This window comes from Procambarus clarkii, chromosome 60, assembly GCF_040958095.1.
Source record: "Procambarus clarkii isolate CNS0578487 chromosome 60, FALCON_Pclarkii_2.0, whole genome shotgun sequence".
In the NCBI taxonomy this organism is placed as follows: Eukaryota; Metazoa; Arthropoda; class Malacostraca; order Decapoda; family Cambaridae; genus Procambarus; species Procambarus clarkii.
The window spans coordinates 21,101,066-21,121,523 of NC_091209.1; the positions used below are offsets into that span (position 1 = coordinate 21,101,066).

General features: G+C 39.8%; 1 protein-coding gene across 6 annotated transcripts in view; it reads left to right on the forward strand.

Annotated features, from left to right (window-relative positions):
* The window catches only part of LOC123766706 (NADPH-dependent diflavin oxidoreductase 1), a 173,840-nt gene extending 153,915 nt beyond the window's left edge, over positions 1–19,925 (forward strand). The window contains exons 1-7 of one of the 6 annotated variants that reach the window (XM_045755982.2): positions 6,238–6,474; positions 12,891–12,940; positions 14,891–14,969; positions 15,844–15,988; positions 16,780–16,973; positions 17,136–17,277; positions 19,077–19,925. In XM_045755982.2, the coding sequence (XP_045611938.1) occupies positions 6,364–6,474; positions 12,891–12,940; positions 14,891–14,969; positions 15,844–15,988; positions 16,780–16,973; positions 17,136–17,277; positions 19,077–19,114 (759 nt within the window). In that variant the 5' untranslated portion in view covers positions 6,238–6,363 and the 3' untranslated portion in view covers positions 19,115–19,925. Of the gene's footprint in view, positions 1–4,780; positions 4,911–5,335; positions 5,682–5,873; positions 5,988–6,237; positions 6,475–8,571; positions 12,260–12,890; positions 12,941–14,890; positions 14,970–15,843; positions 15,989–16,779; positions 16,974–17,135; positions 17,278–19,076 lie in introns of those variants that run through there. The other 5 variants (XM_069307693.1, XM_045755981.2, XM_069307691.1 and 2 more) reach the window with 5 other exon arrangements.
* The last annotated feature ends 533 nt before the right edge of the window (positions 19,926–20,458 follow it).

The window sequence follows — 20,458 nt, forward strand, 5'->3', positions numbered from 1 at the left end:
ATACAGTCTTTGGTGGGATGTCTCAGGCTGCACACTCCGCACCTCTCCTGTCCTGTGCAGCGTGACTGATGGTGGCCGTATTTCTGACACCTGAAGCAGCGTAGGGGTTCCGGGACGTATGGCCTCTGTCGGTATGTCCCCCAATTTCCAAGACCGAAAGTTTCCGGCACATGTCCCATGACGGTCACCAGAACCTGACGCGTCGCTGCCTTGTCTACTTTTGTGCGGCAACGTTCCGCACTCAGGACTTGCTTGTGTTCTAGCACTGGATCCAGGGGAAAGTCGATTGGGTATCCCAAAAGCACGACTCGTGTGCGTCGTTCTGAAGGGTCCAGCTTTACCAAGCACACAGGTTTCCCCTGCAGGACTCTTACCTTCTCTAAGTAATGTGCAGTCTGTTGGTCTTGAGGTGTCAGTATTATTTCTCCCTTCAGGTTGACTGTAATGGAAAGTTTGAGCTCTGGTTGTTCTTTTTCCATCGCCGTTACTACTCCATATGCTGTAGGAAAGTGGTCGGTCTGCATGATCTTGAATTTCGGAAGAAGTGCAGAGGCTGGCGATGTCTGGTGTGAGACTGGTGGTGTCCTCCCCTGTCCCATACTGCTGTCCTGCGGCTGGGCTGTGGAGAGAGGAACAATGGCCGACATTGGCTGGCGTGAAACCGGTGGTGTCCTCTCCTGACTCATACTGCCGTCCCGCGGCAGCGTTGCGGACAGAGAAGCATTGACTGACACTGGCTGGTGTGTGACTGACGCTGTCCTCTCTAGGTCCATTACGTCCGCTGACTTGCTGGTAGAAGCAAGTGGTAAAGCCTCGATAGCAGTTTTCTTTGGGGCCTGCTGCACATCGGTCCCCCGTCCTTCCTCGTCCGAAAGCTGCTTCCATTCCCTCTTGCGCTGAGCCTTCCCCATGGCTCTCTACACGTAGTGAGAACCGACTCAAACCACCGGAGCAGCAGGCGACACGTCCTCACTGCACGGTAGCTCAGGAGCAACTCCACTGATTGATGAAGATTAAGCCACCTAAAAAGGTGGCACGGGCATGAATAGCCCGTAAGTGGTGGCCCTTTTAAGCCATTACCAGTATCAAGAGCTGATACTGGAGATCTGTGGAGGTGCGAATGCACCCTGCATGACGGGAGATGTCTCCCTTGTGAATGTGTTAAGATGAAGATGAAGCCACCCAAAAGGTGGCACAGGCATGAATAGCTCGTAAGTGGTGGCCCTTTTGAGCCATCACCAGTATCAATAGATGATACTGGAGATCTGTGGAGGTGCGACTGCACCCTGCGTGACGGGAGATGTCTCCCGGACCTAATGGTGACCAGATGGTCTTGATTGATGAAGATGAAGCCACCTAAAAGGTGGCACGGGCATGAATAGCTCGTAAGTGGTGGCCCTTTTGAGCCATTACCAGTATCAAGAGCTGATGCTGGAGATCTGTGGAGGCGCGACTGCACCCTGCGTGACGGGAGATGTCTCCCGGACCAAGTGGTCCAACTCCACTATCAACTGGCTGGTCAATAGTGGCCATAAGATACAGCTTACGCCATCTGTTGACATCAAATTACACTTATAACAAATTACCCCACAAAATACCACTAACGCCATCTAGTTTTTTTCCAACGCACTATAAATAGCCAAACAGCAACCCATAAGGCGGGTTGTTGTGCTCGGGTAGGAGGTTCCAAGCTCCGCCCACAAGAGGTATGGGGTGCATAATAAATGGCATATCATTGGTAGAAACTCTTTGTTGACATTCACACAACAGCCAATCACAGGAAGGGATCAGCTAAAGGCTCCATCCACTTAATAAATCATCTTTATTCAGCACACCATCCTTGCTTATGACATTCTGCTTCAACTTTAATCTACCTAAAAAGTGAAATGTTAAGTATTTAAAAGTATTAATATAGTAATAATTAAATACTGCAGGATGTAACGAGTGTTACAGAAACATGGGCTGGCTACCTAACTTGTGACGTCATCAGTGGGTGTTGCCTCACACAAATAATATCGGCGATACAATGCCTCCGTCCTCTTATTGGTCTACATTATTCAGTTAGAAGGAAATTTGTCTTGTATAAAACAGAAATTGTTGTTCTTTTGTACAACAACAAGGTTATTGAACAAAAGGATGTATTTCTTATTTTGCATTTTATTCATATAAGAGTTGGCATTCCCCGCAACAGCCAATCACAGGAATGTATTTGTTGGAAACTCTGCTTTCAACAAAAATGATTCCTAATGAACTCTAACAATAAATTCGTTTAATAAACGAGTATTTAGGGTCAAGCTACAGATGAACATAATAGGATAACGGTGTTTTAGCTTGCAGCTTCGTTAGACAGAATCCCTGATCTTAAGTTTAAAAATAAAGAACTAGAAAGCGTCTAATTCTGCAGAAACCTAAAGGTTAACTGGTACTAGAATTAAGGCCGAGTGCAAATGTGTAGTAATTATATAACACTAGGATATAACAGGCAGGACACAAAGAATAACTAATAAGTGAGAGACCACATAACACGTAATGTACCCGGCCAAGAGGCCGTAAAAGACCTAATGGATAAGGAGAAGGGGGTGTGACTACAAGTAGGGCTTACCGGGGGGGGGTCCGGCCGCTGGCCTGCGGTGGGGGTGCAGCGCCGGTCCCCAAGTGTCCCGCTGTCCGCAGCTAATACTTTGCCCAGTCTAGGTGCTAGTAAGCCCTACTTGTAGTCACACCCCCTTCTCCTTATCCATTAGGTCTTTTACGGCCTCTTGGCCGGGTACATTACGTGTTATGTGGTCTCTCACTTATTAGTTATTCTTTGTGTCCTGCCTGTTATATCCTAGTGTTATATAATTACTACACATTTGCACTCGGCCTTAATTCTAGTACCAGTTAACCTTTAGGTTTCTGCAGAATTAGTTTCCATGTCACTATAGGCTAAGGTCTCATACTTACTACGGGTGTACCTTTTAAGTTAAATCTAGTCCTCGGACTTGGAATTGTTACTGTTAATTCTTACTTTATATATTTACTTTATATATTTTAATATAAACGTTATATAGTCCTTAAATTATATATTTTGAAACTTTATATATTTACATGTTCAATATTAAGTTTAATAATATCAACTTTGTTATAAGCCTATAATATAAACCGTGTTTAATATAAACTTTATATAATTACTTACTTTATATTTGAACTTTATACATTTACATGTTCTGCAGAATTTAATCTTCAATAAACTTTAACGCCCCATACTGCCAGTATCTTTCTCCCCCTGGTCAGAAAATGGTCACTGCTTGATCGCAAGCGGGGATTTTTCTGGCGGGGGAGAAAGAAACAATTGCGCAGCGCGTTGCGCGGGCAGTTTGGGGCCTGTATAAATACGGGCGCACACTGGGGCTCTGCCTCACTCCGCCTGCCCTCGCAAAACCCCACCCTCCCCCCCTTTGCAAGCGGCTGCTTTTGTACCCCCGTCATGCTTTGCACAGTTGTCCCGATTGTCTCCCCACTGCATGTAGGAAGGGGGGTGCAGCGCCGGTCCCCAAGTGTCCCGCTGTCCGCAGCTAATACTTTGCCCAGTCTAGGTGCTAGTAAGCCCTACTTGTAGTCACACCCCCTTCTCCTTATCCATTAGGTCTTTTACGGCCTCTTGGCCGGGTACATTACGTGTTATGTGGTCTCTCACTTATTAGTTATTCTTTGTGTCCTGCCTGTTATATCCTAGTGTTATATAATTACTACACATTTGCACTCGGCCTTAATTCTAGTACCAGTTAACCTTTAGGTTTCTGCAGAATTAGTTTCCATGTCACTATAGGCTAAGGTCTCATACTTACTACGGGTGTACCTTTTAAGTTAAATCTAGTCCTCGGACTTGGAATTGTTACTGTTAATTCTTACTTTATATATTTACTTTATATATTTTAATATAAACGTTATATAGTCCTTAAATTATATATTTTGAAACTTTATATATTTACATGTTCAATATTAAGTTTAATAATATCAACTTTGTTATAAGCCTATAATATAAACCGTGTTTAATATAAACTTTATATAATTACTTACTTTATATTTGAACTTTATACATTTACATGTTCTGCAGAATTTAATCTTCAATAAACTTTAACGCCCCATACTGCCAGTATCTTTCTCCCCCTGGTCAGAAAAGCGTATTTTATTGCTAACTTTTCGAGAAATAAATCCCAGTCTCATATTTGCATATGTAACGTTTCTATTGTTACGTAAAGTATGGTGACAAATAAACACAGACACTAAGATACTATATATATATATTTGGTCGAATATACAGAAGTACACAGGTGGTACGTTGGTGTGAGTTGAGCGCACTGAGCGTTGGTACAGTATCTCGCAAGTGTCTGCTCTAGACCACACTTGAAAGTAGACTAGTTAGTGTTTGCTATTCTTGCTGCTTATATTGCTCGGGCAACACCTCACCGTGTTGCCCGGGCAACGCCTCACCTCATTCATCTCCAAAGATTGACAGGAATATTAACACTATATTTGGAGCGAGTATGTTATTGGGATAATCTACTCGCTACAGAACTCCCCCTCCCAGGGGATGAAAGGAAAAATACTTGATCAAGGAACTTAGCTGGTCGGTGAATTGTACGCCCTGCTCGCGTTACATAACCATCAAAGTTAACTTCCTCCTCTTCGCTGATGTCATCTAACTGGGGTCGTAGGGTGGGAGGACGTACAGGATCGTCCGTTGTCGTAGGTGGCGGTGCTGCTGGTAGCTGTGGTCGAAAAGTGAACTGCGTAGTCGGCGGATGTGTCTCTGGATTTAGCAGTGTCGCAGACGTTGAGACGAAGCCTGGAGCAGAGCAGAGAGCTGAGTGAGGCCGGAGTCGTGGAGCTCTATGTGGGAGAGCGTGGCGGCTCGATTGAGATTTGTGAGTGTCTAAACTCGGGGAGCGAGAGCGTGGCGGCTCGATGCGGTCGTAGTCTGCTGTCTGCTCTGTGTCGAAGCTGTAGCGTCTTGGGTTGATTAGGACTGTACACGCCGAGTACTACATTGTTGACTGTGGAAATTGTAGTCTGGTACTAAAAGATGTAGGCAGTGTGTGGACAAGCTCGGTGTAGCAGGAGAGAAGAATGTGCATAATTGTTGCGTCCTTGGGTCGCTGGTGGAGCATTTAGATCCGGGGCGGATGGGCTCGGGCACCAGGACATTAAGGTAATGTAGGCACGTAGTTAGGACAACGAGGTAATCACTGCTAGAGCTGAATTGTCCTGGAGGCGACGAAGAGTCGGAAACGCAAGCTGTAAGTCCTGTACTGCGCAAAGGGCTTGAGTCGGCAGAGTATCAGAATGCAGTGAACGTGTAGATGAATCTGATGACAGCAGCTTTCGTGGGAGTCCCTGTAGAACAAGCAGTGCCCTGGCAGCGACGGAGAGGAGGCAGGACAGGCTGTAGATCCCACATGATGTAGTTGCTGATGAAACTGTCAGATGAGTAAGTAACATTCGCTGTGCAGCAAGCTGTAGTTGATGAAAATGCCGAGATGATCGCGATGTAAATCATAGCTGTGGCGAGGGTGTTGGCAACGTTCCAAGACAGGTGGCTGCGGTCCACAGCCAGCAACAGCAGTAGAGGTCCAGTGAGAATCCATGTCGTAGTCCGTCGTGGCTGGGTATCGTCGAAACTCTCTGGGGTCACCAATGTAACGTTTCTATTGTTACGTAAAGTATGGTGACAAATAAACACAGACACTACGATACTATATATATATTTGGTCGAATATACAGAAGTACACAGGTGGTACGTTGGTGTGAGTTGAGCGCACTGAGCGTTGGTACAGTATCTCGCAAGTGTCTGCTCTAGACCACACTTGAAAGTAGACTAGTTAGTGTTCGCTATTCTTGCTGCTTATATTGCTCGGGCAACACCTCACTGTGTTGCCCGGGCAACGCCTCACCTCATTCATCTCCAAAGATTGACAGGAATATTAACACTATATTTGGAGCGAGTATGTTATTGGGATAATCTACTCGCTACACATATATTTAGGCATTGATTTTTTGGCTTAAGTTGTTATCATAATCCCTTTTGCAATCTCAACACCATCTGGCTCGTATCTTGTAACTATCTTCGTTACTTAGCCTCAAAACCTTACATTTGTCTTATATATCCTCAACAGTAGATAAAAGAATTGCAAATATAGCAAGCAAATATATATATATTTATATTTTTAATTTGAGATTTGCTATTTACCATAGAAAACGTAAGTATCGTTGGAGCAAAAGAAGCGATTGTCCACCATCAACACAAGAGCCCAGCCCTTCACCCAGCCCAACATCTGTAGTTACCAGTCGTAGAGTTCTCAGTGGCATTCAGGAGACCAAATGGATCCCCAGATTTCAAGATCAAGATTAGAGATCAACTTCATACGACTTCTGGAGGAAACACAGCAGATGGCCAATGGAAACAAACAGAAAGATTGGACTTTCGAAAAGGTTAGTTTGTGGTTACCTTAGGTTTTATTTACTTATTTATATATATACAAAAAGGTACATTGGGATTGTGAGGACACATAGCATAGTAATAACATTCATAACAATAACAATAACATTCAAGATAAAAGTTATCTTGAGATGATTTCGGGGGCTTAGGGGTCCCCGCGGCCTGGCCCTCGACTAGGTCTCCTTTTTGTTACACATCCCCAGGAAGCAGCCCGTAGCAGCTGTCTAACTCCCAGATACCTATTTACCGCCAGGTGACAGGGGGCATCAGGGTGAAAGAAACTGCCAATTTGTTTCCGCTTCCGCTGGGGAACGAACCCAGAACCTTAAGACTATGAATCCAGAGTGTTATCCACTCGGCTGTCAGGGAGAGGGACCTATATCGGGCAACAGGCAGCCAGTATATATATATATATATATATATATATATATATATATATATATATATATATATATTGTGACATGAAAGAATAGAGCAGTGTGCTATTCTACCTGGTGGAAAGCCTATCACATTAAATACAATAAAGTAAAACAAAGTAAATAAAACTGCTTCTGACCTCTTTATGGTGTGAGTTGCAGGATAAATTCAAAAAAAAATTAAAAAAATTAAATATTTAATATAACAAAAATGACTAACAACAAATAATACAATTCCTCTATGATACTTGGTAAGAACACAAAATACAATGCAAAAGAAATATAAACATGTGACAGTTACGTTAATAGCAAAATTAAAGGTGCAGGACATATATTCTATACAAAAGCTGCTCGAGTCTACCGACACCCAGGGGAGCATGAGTAGATCTTGCAGCTTGGAGCACTAAGAGTATTCTGAGGTCTGGCCGGTGGCGAGCTGCTTATATACACGGCCAGGTCCTAGTGTAGGTGGCACTGATGTGCAGGTAATTGTTGCCGGCAGTCTCAAACAAGCAGTTAGGCGGGTCTGCTGTCCAGACAGCAGGTGTGCAGGTGTGTCGGGTACTAGAGGGGGAAAGGGGGGTGATGCTGTCTGTCTAGACACAGCTTCTGAGTATGTATTGTTGTTGTTCTTGATGTTGATTTCTTACACTGGAGTATGCAGATATGTTGTTGAATAGGCAGTAAAGAAATAGGCACAATCTCCTTGCCTAAGCAAGAGATTATCATAACAATATATATACAAATTAGGCTTATGAAAAGGTGACTTCTCCCCTCCCCATGGCATTGGAAAGACAGTAGGGAACCCCAGCAAGGGTGAAGAGGCAGTGGCAAGGAGATGAACCTAACTCCAAATGCTGCAGGTAAGGAGGCGATGGCTGGATCACTAAACGGAAAACTCCAGGCTGCATGGGAGAAAAGAAATAACTCTAGCAAGGTGGAGGAGAGAACTGCAGCATGCAGGGTGGAAAACCTGGAGAGGAGGTGCGCTGAGAGGGCACTTTGCACTTTCAGTTGGAATACCAGAGAAGCTTTAAATGAATTGACCTAAATTTACCTGAGGGCCACTAACACTAGTGGCCTTTACGAAGACAGGAAGCTAGCGGCTTATCGCTGCTTCCTCTTCCCCCTCATTTGCCTTTAATGATCTTTTCCATTTGGAGTTTAAAATTTAACAGTTTTGTAATTTACAACTTCGGCGGATTGAATGAATTATAGGAAGTTCAACTTCAATTTGAATTTAGCTCAAACAAGAAAAGTTGACATAACTTTTTAAAAAAAATACACAAATGTGATTTTTTGATAACCCCATCAAAAGAGTCTTTGATGGGTTATGAAAATTTTCTTAAACCAAATTTAACTTGATTGGATAATAGATGTAGCTTTCAATTGACTTTCACAAACCAGTTCTCTGTTATGATTGAATATTTTTAAAATGTTTTTGTTTAGATTTACTTTAGATTTACTTTTACTTAACTATTGACTTACTAGTTGCTGGTGAGTGTAAAACGTGGAGAAACCCACTATGGGGGAAAATGGCAATGATTTTGATGTATGATGTTATTAAAAACAATACCCAGTACTGTAACTGTAATTTTTGTTAATATAATTAGTGCTAGGTACTGCTAAATATTTTGGACACCTTGATTCATATTCATTGCCATTATCTTCCAGTGGATGGAGGATCGGAACTTGATAATACTGTATGGGAGCCAGACAGGAACGGCACAGGAAGTAGCTGAGAGAATTGGCCGAGAGTCTCGTCGCTACTACTTCATTCCACGAGTGGCTTCAATGGATGACTTTCCAGTTGAAGAACTAACCAAGACATCACTAGCAGTGTTTGTTGCCTCGACAACAGGGCAGGGTGATGATCCAGATAATATGAAAACATTTTTTAGAACTCTGTGGTCACAGAGAAAATATAAACAATTATTGTCCAATCTCAAATTTGGTGTCCTTGGCCTGGGTGATTCATCATATCAGAAATTTAATTATGTCGCTAAAAGACTGAATAATTTGTTGACATTGTTAGGTGGTATGCCTATTTTGAAAATTGGGCTCGGTGATGATCAGCACGATCTAGGGCCAGATTATGTCATAGACCCATGGTTGAATAATTGGTGGAATAAAGTATTGGAATTGTATCCACTACCTGAGGGAAGAGAACCTCTGAATACTTGTGTGCTTCTACCATCGAAATATAAAGTAAGACTGGTAGGTTCAGAAGATAGGAACTGCATTATTGAAGACAAATATATGCCAGATCCTCAGGATGAAGCTAGTGCAATTAATCCATTCCTTGCAGAAGTAACAATGAATAAGAGAGTCACTTCTCCAGATCACTTCCAAGAAGTTAGGCTTTTAGAGTTTGATGTAAAATGTATGAGAACAAAACATAAACCAGGTGATGTTCTTGTGGTGCAGCCACAAAACTTAGAAGAGCATGTTGATGAGTTTATAAATGTTCTTGGATTAAATCCAGAGCAAATGTTTTACATAGATTCAAATGACCCAAATTCTTCTTTGCCTCCTATTTCCTTGCTTACACGACCTTGCACAATAAGGGAATGTGTACTGAGGTACTTAGACATCCAAGCCATTCCTAAAAGATATTTTTTTGAACTTTTATCATTTTTCACAAAGGATGAAACTGAAAGGGAAAAGTTCAAAGAATTTGCTTCAGCAGAGGGACAACAAGAACTTTATGATTACTGCAATCGACCCAAGAGAAGTATAATGGAAGTATTGGCGGACTTCCCGCATACAAAAAATAATATTCCTCTTGACTACTTATTTGATTTGATTCCTCCAATTAAACCCAGGTCATATTCCATTGCATCTTCTAACCTTGCAATACCAAACAGAGTCCAACTTCTTGTTGCTGTAGTTCAGTATCATACCATTCTTAAGCGACCAAGATTGGGCCTGTGTACAAACTGGCTGTCTAGACAGAGTGTGGGAAATCTTGTGCCTGTTTGGATTAAAGCAGGAACTTTAACTTTTCCCCCTCTTTCCTCTGAAGTCATTCCACCTGTGTTGATGATTGGTCCTGGAACAGGATGTGCTCCTTTCCGTGCATACATACAAGAAAGAGTAGCAAGTGGCTATCACAAGAATGTGGTTCTAATTTTTGGATGCAGAAATAAGGATAAAGACTACTTCTTCAAAGAGGAGTGGGAAACACTAGTAGAAGAGCAGAAGCTAAAGTTGTTTTGTGCTTTTTCTCGGGATCAAGAAGAAAAGGTGTATGTACAGCACAGGATAAGAGAAAATGCTTCTGATCTCTGGACGCTTATAGAAAACCATCGAGCAATGATTTACTTTGCTGGTAATGCTAAAAGGGTCCCAATTGATGTATATGAAGCCCTAACCTATCTATGTGAAAAAGGTAGAGGGCAAGGAAAAGAAGATGCTGAAGCATACATGAAGAAGAACGTAGAGAAAAGATACCAGACTGAAACATGGGCATGAAAAAGAAATAAATATATGTTGTATAATAGTCGAATAATGTCTGTGTGTGTGTGTGTAAATTCTACGTAGCTCTGATGCCTTACTTCCTCTCACGAGTTCCCCAATCAGGGGAACAGCAGAAATTTCTCTAAGAGGCTCTATTGCTACACAAACCTTTACTAATAGTGTATAAGCATTTTAATCCTTACCCCCCCTTCTGTTTTGTTTGAACAGTACCTATATATTGTTGCACTCTTTCCATCCCATAACACACTGCATTTGCCTCTATTGTTTGATCCCTATATTTCATCTCTGTACACTCATCTCATTAAATGATTCACAGGCATCCTACTAACATGTCTTTATCACTTCAGTGTATTGTGCTTCATCCATTCCACCACTGTTTCATATCTTCATCCCTTTCACTCATTCCACATCTCTCATACACTTCTTCATAACTTCATAACTATACCATTCCACATACAGCAGCTGCTTTTCTAAACAAACACAATTTCCACTGTTGACCAAACACACACACTAGAAGGTGAAGGGACGACGACATTTCGGTCCATCCTGGACCATTCTCAATTCGATTGACAGTGTGTGGTCTGGTCAACATTCTTCAGCCACATTATTGTGACTCATCGCCTGCACAATTTCCACTGCATGTACTCTTAGCACTCTGCCCCTTTTGTATACTCAAGTTTCACTTTTATATGTCAGGGTTATTTTCATAAGGTTAACAGTTGCCTAACTCCTGGACACCTATTTATGCTATGTGAACCGATACATTAGGTGAAAGGAAATGTCCCCAACCAATTCTGTCTCACCTGGGAATTAAATCCAGGATCCCTGATTGTGAATGGAGAATGATACCATGATACAAATACAGTACTGTACTGTTAAATGATATTTACGTTTTGTTTCAAGTGGGTTTTGTACAAAAATTAACTGTTCGTAAATGTTATCATGTGACTTCATTACAAACTGAAACTCATGCATTGTCATTGCTCAAAGTGAATAGAGCTAGGAGTGCTTGAGTTTTTTTTAAATTTTTTGGATCATTATTTTGAATGTTTTGTATTAAATGGGGCTAATAGATCCTTGCTGCAAACTAAATAAGTATTGTGTTACAGAATATATACATAATGTTAGTTATGTCTCGCATAATGTTACATAATATATACTCGAAAGATACCTGAAGGTTAGGTCCTAAATATGCACAATAAAATACAAACTTATCATCATAAAGAGTGAAATACCAATGTCAATTACCAACTTAAAATACCAACATGGAGAGCAGAAGTGGCATATTCATAATCACAAAACACATTATAATCATAAAAGGCCCACAGCTTGTCGGTCTCCTTCCTACAGGAAGGTTCTGATTGAGCTGGATTGAAATGGATATGTGGGCATGTGGGACACTCCAAGCCTTACAGGCCTTACACATCTGGGGCCAGATTCATGAAGCAGTTACGCAAGTACTTGCTTACGAGGGTGTACATCTTTCCTCAGTCTTTGATGACTTTTGTTACATTTAATACACAGTTTACAAGCATGAAAACTTCCCAATCAACTGTTGTTATTGTTATAAACAGCCTCTTGGTGTTTCCGAGCTCGTTAACTGTTTAATAATTGTAAACAAAGCCGCCAAAGATTGAGGAAAGATGTACAGGTTCGTAAGTGCTTGCGTAACTGCTTCGTGAATCTGGCCCCAAGTTATAACAAAACAAGCCTGACCTCAGGCCAGGCTTGGGAGTAGAAAAACTGTCAAAACTGCATACAGGTATAAAATGCAGGTAAATGAAGGCCTTTTGAAAGAATGCTATGATTTATTTTGGGTAAGCTTATTTAATGAACTGTAATTGAAATGTGATATTCAAAATATATGTTATGCAGAATACTGTTTTGTCTTTTATTTCTGTTGGCCTATTCAGCATTGCTTTTAATTATGTTCATAACAGTCTGGGTATTTACGTCTTGACAATAGTCATTAGCTGTACAGTATTTACCTAGGGGGCTTAATTTCCTTCAAGCAGTCAAGTGTGTTGTTGCCCCTATGCTTTCTGTTCTGTTTTTACCTGAATTTACCAGAGGACCACCATATCTCTAGTACCTTTGACGAGGACAATAAGCCAGAGGCTTGTCAAAGGTCCCCTCATTTCTCCCGATGATTTTATCCAGGTGCATTTTGAACTACTGTACATCATTGTGCAATGTGGTTGATTTGTGATTTCCTGCTCGCCTCATCTTGAAGAATAAAACAGATTTTGATCCTGTTTTCCATTAGGTGAAGGATGAAATTTCGGAGGTTTTGTTTGTTGTGTTAGGGCTTGGTGGTACCAGAGATAAGCATGGGGAAGGTACTTATCTAGCTCTCATCCTGTAACTACACTTAGGTAATTACATTTAGGTAATTACTTGAAGCCCACAAGAATGGGTGTGTTTCACTATATTCAGCATTTCATTTATGTTTTATTAGGTTGGAATAACACTTTATTGAATACTAAAATATTGTATTACTCTGTCTTTTACAGTACATTGGATGGTTACAGGAAAAAATTCCAGAGATGGAGAAAAGTCCTAAGTAAGTGTTAACATATTGTCAAATAATCAGTATACTGTACAGTGGTACCTCAGCTTACGAATTTTATCCATTCCCAGAGATGGTTTGTAAACCGAAGTGAATTTTCACATAAGAAATAATGTAAATTGAATTAATCCGTTTCCACACTCCCAAAAATATTATCTTCAAAAGTAAATTTTTATACCTAATTCACCCAAATCTTTAGTACTAAAGTATGTACGAGTTATTGCTTACCTTTATTGATGACTCTAGTTGGCGTATGGAAGACGGTGAGGAGGAGGAGAGGCGTTAGTGTTTGGAATGGGAGTCCCCTTCCATTATAACATCAGGCAGTGATCATTTCTCTGGGGTACTCTCTCTGGTACGTTTTGCCCGCATACCACTAGGACTGTCTTGTGGCTCACTGCTTGTTTTTCTCACTAAAAATCTATCCATAGAAGCTTGTTTTTCTCTATGTTGTAAAACTTGTTAGTAGTGAGGCATCACAGTGTCATGAAAAAGGTTTGTTTTGTGATTGTTGATACACCTTTTGCCAATTTAGCACTCATAATGTCCTTTTCTTAGCAACTGCAGTGCATATCGTTGACATAGATTTGTTGTACTGCCTAGCTAGTTCAACAACCCATGTACCATTTTCATGTTTATGAAAATATCTTGTTTTTCCTCAATGGCCATCCTCACATGAGTTTTCTTGGATTAAACCTTACCACTGGCTTTCTTGGGACCCACGGCGAGATATATAATAATAACTTTTATGTTCAAATACCGAAATATCAGAAAAACATTGAAATTCTTTACAAAGAATTCAAGCATGATTGTCACTAGGCGGGAGGCACTGGTAAACTGAGGTGAGGTCACCGTGCTGCCATGCGCTAGGTCGGCAATGCATGTATCGACAAACTACATTACCCGAGGCAAAGTTCAAATCCCAATTCAGATTTTACAAAGAAATTGGGTTCGTAACCCAAAAAGTTTATAAAGAGGGGGCATTCGTAAGCCGAGGTGTCACTGTAGTACAGTATTCAGTAGTACACTCTTAAGTTTTTGTTATTTAATATACAGTACTGTATAATTGTGTGTTCTTGTTAATAAATATGCTTGTCATACATCTTTGTGATTGTTGTTGATTACTAATTTAGTTCTAATTTATATTTGTGTATAACTTGTATTTCAATGACCATTGTCTGCAAAGTTCTACCCCAAAGGATCATTATATTTAGAGGTGTATTGTTTAAGTATTGAACATTATAATATTCCACGTTTTTAAGACATTCAAGTGTGAATGTCTTCATTTCATTACCATATGCCAAAACACCCTTACAAGCTAATCTACCAAATGTTTTAATCCAGAACACCAAATGGGCAAGCTCATTCACAACAGTGTTTTGCTATAACTCCCTTGCAAGCTCATTCCCTAACACATTCCTCCGGAACACCCTTTTAAGCTTGTCTTACCACATTCCTCCAGAACACCCTTACAAGCTGATCCTTATCACATTCCCCCAGAACACCCTTACAAGCTGATCCCTAACACATTCCCCCAGAACACCCTTACAAGTTGATCCTTATCACATTCCCCCAGAACCCCCTTACAAGCTGATCCTTATCACATTCCCCCAGAACACCCTTACAAGCTGATCCCTAACACATTCCTCCAGAACAGAAGATTTAAGCTTCTGCATTTTCTGTTGGTCAAGTATTATTGAAAGGGCAACTCTTGCCATTGCTTTGGTTAATCTATAGAATATAATATGATTTTCCTTTGCTTCATCACTGCTGCCATCATCATCGCTGTGACGACCACCATAATGGTCATCTCACTATCACTGACAAATAGTTACTTTACCTGCATTGTGATTGCCAGACACACATTACCACCATTTGACTACTATTGCAGTACACTATTAATCTTGCCAATTTTTAAAATCTATTTTTTCGTCTTTCCGTAAGTGCACCAAATGAAGAAAAATTGAAGCATTATAAGAGGCAGGTGGACTTTCTAAGAGGTGTTCTTGAGACTGAAAAATGTGTAAGTATTTTTGTCACCAGTTGCAACTGAACTGCTTGAAATATTTTCAATTTGCATTGAACAGAACACAGTTGAACCTCGATTCAATGCACCTCGATTTAGCAAATCTCCAATTGGGCGTTTGGAATTATTTTTTTTTTCTGTTTTTTTATTTTGATTTTTTGGCATTTTGGATTTTTTTGTTTTTTTTGTTTCTTGGGGTTTTGGATATTTTTTCTGGGGTGTATTTCAGAATTTTCTTCCTGGGTATATGGCAACTCTTCGTATAGCTCCACTCACGTTTTTAAGGATTTTCATAGCTGGGCGCAACATTTCAAGAAATAGTAAGGGGAAAAGGAAAGCCATTGAGCATATTTAAAACCAAATTCTGTTGTTCATTTTCATTTTGAGATTCTCCAGTTTTCTTTTCTTTGAAAATGAGATTTCAAGGCTGGAAATGTGTGTGGAAATATTTCAAGTGTGGGAAATATGCTAGATGTGGTTAAATCTTTTTACAGGCAAGTTCTCTTGGTATTTGTCCATCATATGACTGGTTGAAATAAAATTTTAACTTGGTGAAATCATCCCATAGGGCACGGGAAATGCATCCTGGAGGCCTCTCCGGTTGCAACAAATCCCTCATTGCAATGAATTGGGGTTGATGCTATAAAGGTCATTGAATCGAGGTTGTATTGTATACCATTTAGAATGTGATTTGCTTCCAATGTTATATTAAATGTGACAAACAAAAATAATGTTGATAATTATTTGTGTAGATTTATTGATTGCAGGTGCAGTATACGTCATGTTATTGATAAGATGTACACTTGTTTATAGGATGTACACTTTGTTTATACAGTATCTGCATAGGCTGTTAAATGTCTTCTTAATGCAGGTAACAGTGCTTGATTCAGGCACGGCTACTCAGATGATTCCACACGGACAAGCGACCACCAGCGATCACATTCTTACACAGCAGATTCACCAACGAACTCAGGCCAAGACTACCAATAGACTACGGCAAGATTTATTAGGTTTGGGTAAGTGCTGTATACTACATCCTTGAAAATTTTGAACCTGATCAGGGTTTCCTGATAAGTCAGTTTCGATATTATAATAAATTATAATATAATTACTAATAAACCTTTTGGGCTATTTATACCGGGATTGTACTGAGATGGGGTTCTGGGAGTTCTTCTACTCCCGAAGCCCAGCTCGGGGCCAGGCTTGACTTGTGAGAGCTTGGTCCAAGCAGCCTATTTATCACCAAATTCTCAATAAGTTTGATTAAATTTCAGATTAAGATGAACCATAGACTTTTCTTTTAAATAACATAAAAATAAATTAAACTGCAGGCCTATTGACCTATACAAGGCAGCTCCTATTTGTATCCACCAAAACTCATTGATACAGATGTCTGACCTATGCTTGAAACAATCTAGTGATCACACACCTCTGCTGTGTTATCCAGTAATTTGTTTTATAAAGCAACTACCCTATTTGCAAAACAATATTTATCCAGCAAGGCGGGATATCACAAATGTAGCTCTACTGTAACTGTACACAGGCAATTACAAACAGAAGCTCACAGAGTATCCAATAATACATATATACAGTAGTAAAAAATCACTGGCAATTTATGAACATGTTATAAAAGTGAATATCTGAGTACGGTACAGTACAGTACGGTACAGAGTTTGTACAGTATCTCTGAAATTTTCAATTTTCAATGCAGCCTAAGCAAAGGCTGCACCTATTTTATCTTTTCATTTGATTACTTATAGTGTCATCCATACCAGGCTTCAAAGTATTGTATAATATGGTTCTTCAGATCCAAGCAGTGAGAATGGGTTACGAAGCCGCCAGGGAGGTTTACCCGGTGACATAAGCTCGGAGGACTTCCAGAACCAATTACTTTCTGATGAACAGAAGAGAGAAAAAATGGTGGAGGACATGATCACTATGACACGAGAGTGGAAAGAGCAATCAAAGATTGCTAACAAGATTATCAAAAAGGATATTGATGTGAGCTATTCTTGCATTTTCTTATTTATGATCTTACAATGAAAATAGGGCGACTACTTGATAGTTTTGTTATATTTGTCTTAAGGTATAATATATGTTGATAATGATATCTTTAGTGTAATTACAACTTATTAACAGTATTTCAATTTTGGGGGTTAACAGGCCCTTGACAAATCGACAAAACTTGCGGACTCCAACCTGACACACCTTAAAGTTGAAACTCACCGTTTAGAAGATTTCAACAAACGTGCTTGTAATTTTTGGATTTGGATTATGATAATCTTTGTATGTTTTACTTTCATTGGTGAGTATGTGTTGCTTTATTATTTCACTTTATTATTTTATATATAAACAGCTGATCTTTTTATTTAAAATAATTGTCATGTTCAGTCTTATAGTATTGCTTAATCCTGTGGCTGTGACAATTTTTTTAAGCCCTATCCTTACCGAGGGTCAAAATGTAGTCAAAAAAACTAAATTTTTATATCTTTCGTTTTCTGGGAAGGTTGCTCGTTGGTGTTTACTAACTGGCAAGCTCCACCTAATTCAATCTACATCAGGCCCTTGTGTGTCACTGTAATCCTACTGGGGATCAGAGGCCAAAAACTGGCTCCCTCTAAGAAGGAACAAGGAACAAAGAATCCTAGATCATGGTGGCTTTTTCTTGGTTAGGATGATCGAGGCTTCCCTGTCCCTTTTGGTGGGTGAACCAAAACATACACACAGCAAGGTAGACAAAGCATAGAAAAGCAGACAACAAAGCCCCAAGACAAACAAATCGTCCGGTTGTGAAGTAGTTCTCTCACGGGTTCCACCTGCATACCATCAGGGAAATGATGGTATTCATTTCCTCCTCCTCAATCCATTAGCCTTAAAACTTCTTCATTTTACCTGGGGCGTATGTCTATGACAGTGCAGATATTGTGTTGGCTGTCCTGGAAACTGTTCAGTCCTGCAGGGGCTATTTGCTTGTGTATTTGTTCTATATTTTAGTGTTTGCTTCATGATGCATGTTATTTATGCCTCACTTCTTGTGTGTAACTCATATTAACTGTTCACCTCGAACTGCACATAATTAGAGTGATTATTTCTCGGTCCAAGGCTCACAGTCCAGTGGCTTGAGTAGTCAGTTCTTTCGCTGATGCATTGTGGTCAACGTGTCTGCTGTAGGGCTCCTGGGGTGTCGGTAAGGCATGGCTAGCCCCATTGCTTTTCATCTAAATGCTTTTTTGGGCTTTGTCCTCTGTGGCCTTGGTTAGTCCATTGTAGGTGTAGCATTGGCCTGGCCTTTCAGATTGCTTAGAGCTGCATGTGCTGAGGGCTACCTTGCTTGGGTATTTCTTAGCACTACCCCTGCACTGACAGATCTCTTCTCTGATGTTCTTGGGTGTTCGAAGTTTCTGATTCTACCCTTATGCCGTTCAATCTTTTGACGGGGCAGTAGGGGTGCAGCTTGCCAAGTTTGCCAGCTCCTTGTACCATGATTTGTGTTTTTTTTTTTAGATCATTTCACTTGGCCTTCGGTGAAGTTGGTCGGTATTTGGCCTCTTCCCCCTTGCCTACATCGGATCATTTCAGAGTGCTGTCGTATGGCACAGCATTCCATAATGCCACCAATTGCTGGTAGCTTTAATCAAGTTCAGGGACTTGTTTTGAAGGTCAGAAGACCTGATTGAACATTACTAGATTTGGGAATGTTTTTCTAGGCCTTGGACTATAATCTCTTTCTAATCTCTATAATCATTCTGTTTTTATTGAGTTTACTACTATCACCTAGAACAGCCAACGGGTTAAGTAACAGAATACACTAAAATGCAGTTTGATTTACTATGATTATAATATAAATAATTGCTGCATTAATCAAAGATTGAGTTGTCTTTATAAAGCAAGATAATTGCACAGGTTTAAAAAAATCAGTAATGTATTGGAAATGTTTGCAATACTGTACTGAAGTTTATACTGAAGTTTAAGGGTAATACTATACATAGAATCATTAAATGAAGTACCTAGGTAATTTTTTAATACTAATGTGCACTATATAATGTGCATATAAAAGTATGTACACTATTTTGTATATAAAAACTTTAAGCTTTCTATTTTCAGGTATGGTTGTTTTTATCAGAATTTTTCCAAGGAAATGATTCCGAGGTACAAAGGCATTCTTACCAAGATGTGATAGGAGCATTTTGCTGGAATTAATATATATGTAATAATGGGGACATATATAATGTCTTCATTTGGTTAAGGAAATAAACATTCTACAATTATTATTATTTATTAGGTTATTTAACAGAGAATATAAATTTATAAACACTAAATTAATATAATTTAATAGAGTTCCCTTAATATGAATTGCAGCTGTATAGATATAGAATGAGACAAAATATTCACATTTTGTTTTATAAGAAGCAGACTCTATGGCAAGGTAGTCATTGGAAGTGTACAAAAGATAACAGAAAATTTAGGTATTTATGAAGGTGGTGGTTTTGTTGTGGAAGAGGTTATGTTGAACAAATATTTGCATTGAGGCAACTAGTAGAGATAGCATAAATATTATGCGTATCTTGAGGTTATCTTGAGATGATTTCGGGACTTAGCGTCCCCGCGGCCCGGTCCTCGACCAGGCTTCCTTTTTGTTACACACTCCCCAAGAAGCAGCCTGTAGCAGCTATCTGACTCCCAGGTACCTATTTACTGCTAGGTAACAGGGGGCATCAGGGTGAAAGAAACATTTTGCCCATTTGTCTCCGCCTCCACCGGGGATCGAAGCCGGAACCTCAGGACTACGAATCCGCAGCGCTGTCAACTCAGCTGTCAGGCGCCCTGACAGCTACAATGAAATGTAAGCTACATTTATAGACTTGAGAAAGCATATGGACAATTTTTACCTGGAGGTTTCAGGAGAGTATTCAGCATGTATAGAGTTGCTTATAGTATACATGTTACACCAAGTATACATCTTTGATTTAATAATGCCCTGATAAATAGTTTATCTCAGGGTGGCTCTACAGGAATGAAGTTGATAGAATGTTGTCAAATGCTGTGAAGAACTTTTATGTTGAAAGTAATGCATGGGTTGAGAGTTAATGTTGTAATAAATGTTCATAAAATCTAATGTATACAGTTGGTCTAGCAGACAAGGATAGGGATATATGCAGAGTAGTTGATATTTTTCAACCCGTTCTCGCAAATTTAATAAGTCAATATTGACTTATTAAATATGTGCATAGGTGACATACTTAACATAATAGATACCCTTAAAAAGATTCATAGAAAACACCGACCTTACCTAACCTACTTAGTATGTTAAGATAAGCATCTTATTGCTTCGTAATTACAATTATTACCTAACCTATAATAGGTATAGGTTAAGTAATAATTGTAATTACGAAGCAATAAGTTGCTTATCTTAAGATACTAACAAGGTTAGGTAAGGTCGGTGTTTTCTATGAATCTTTTTAAGGGTATCTATTATGTGTAGTATA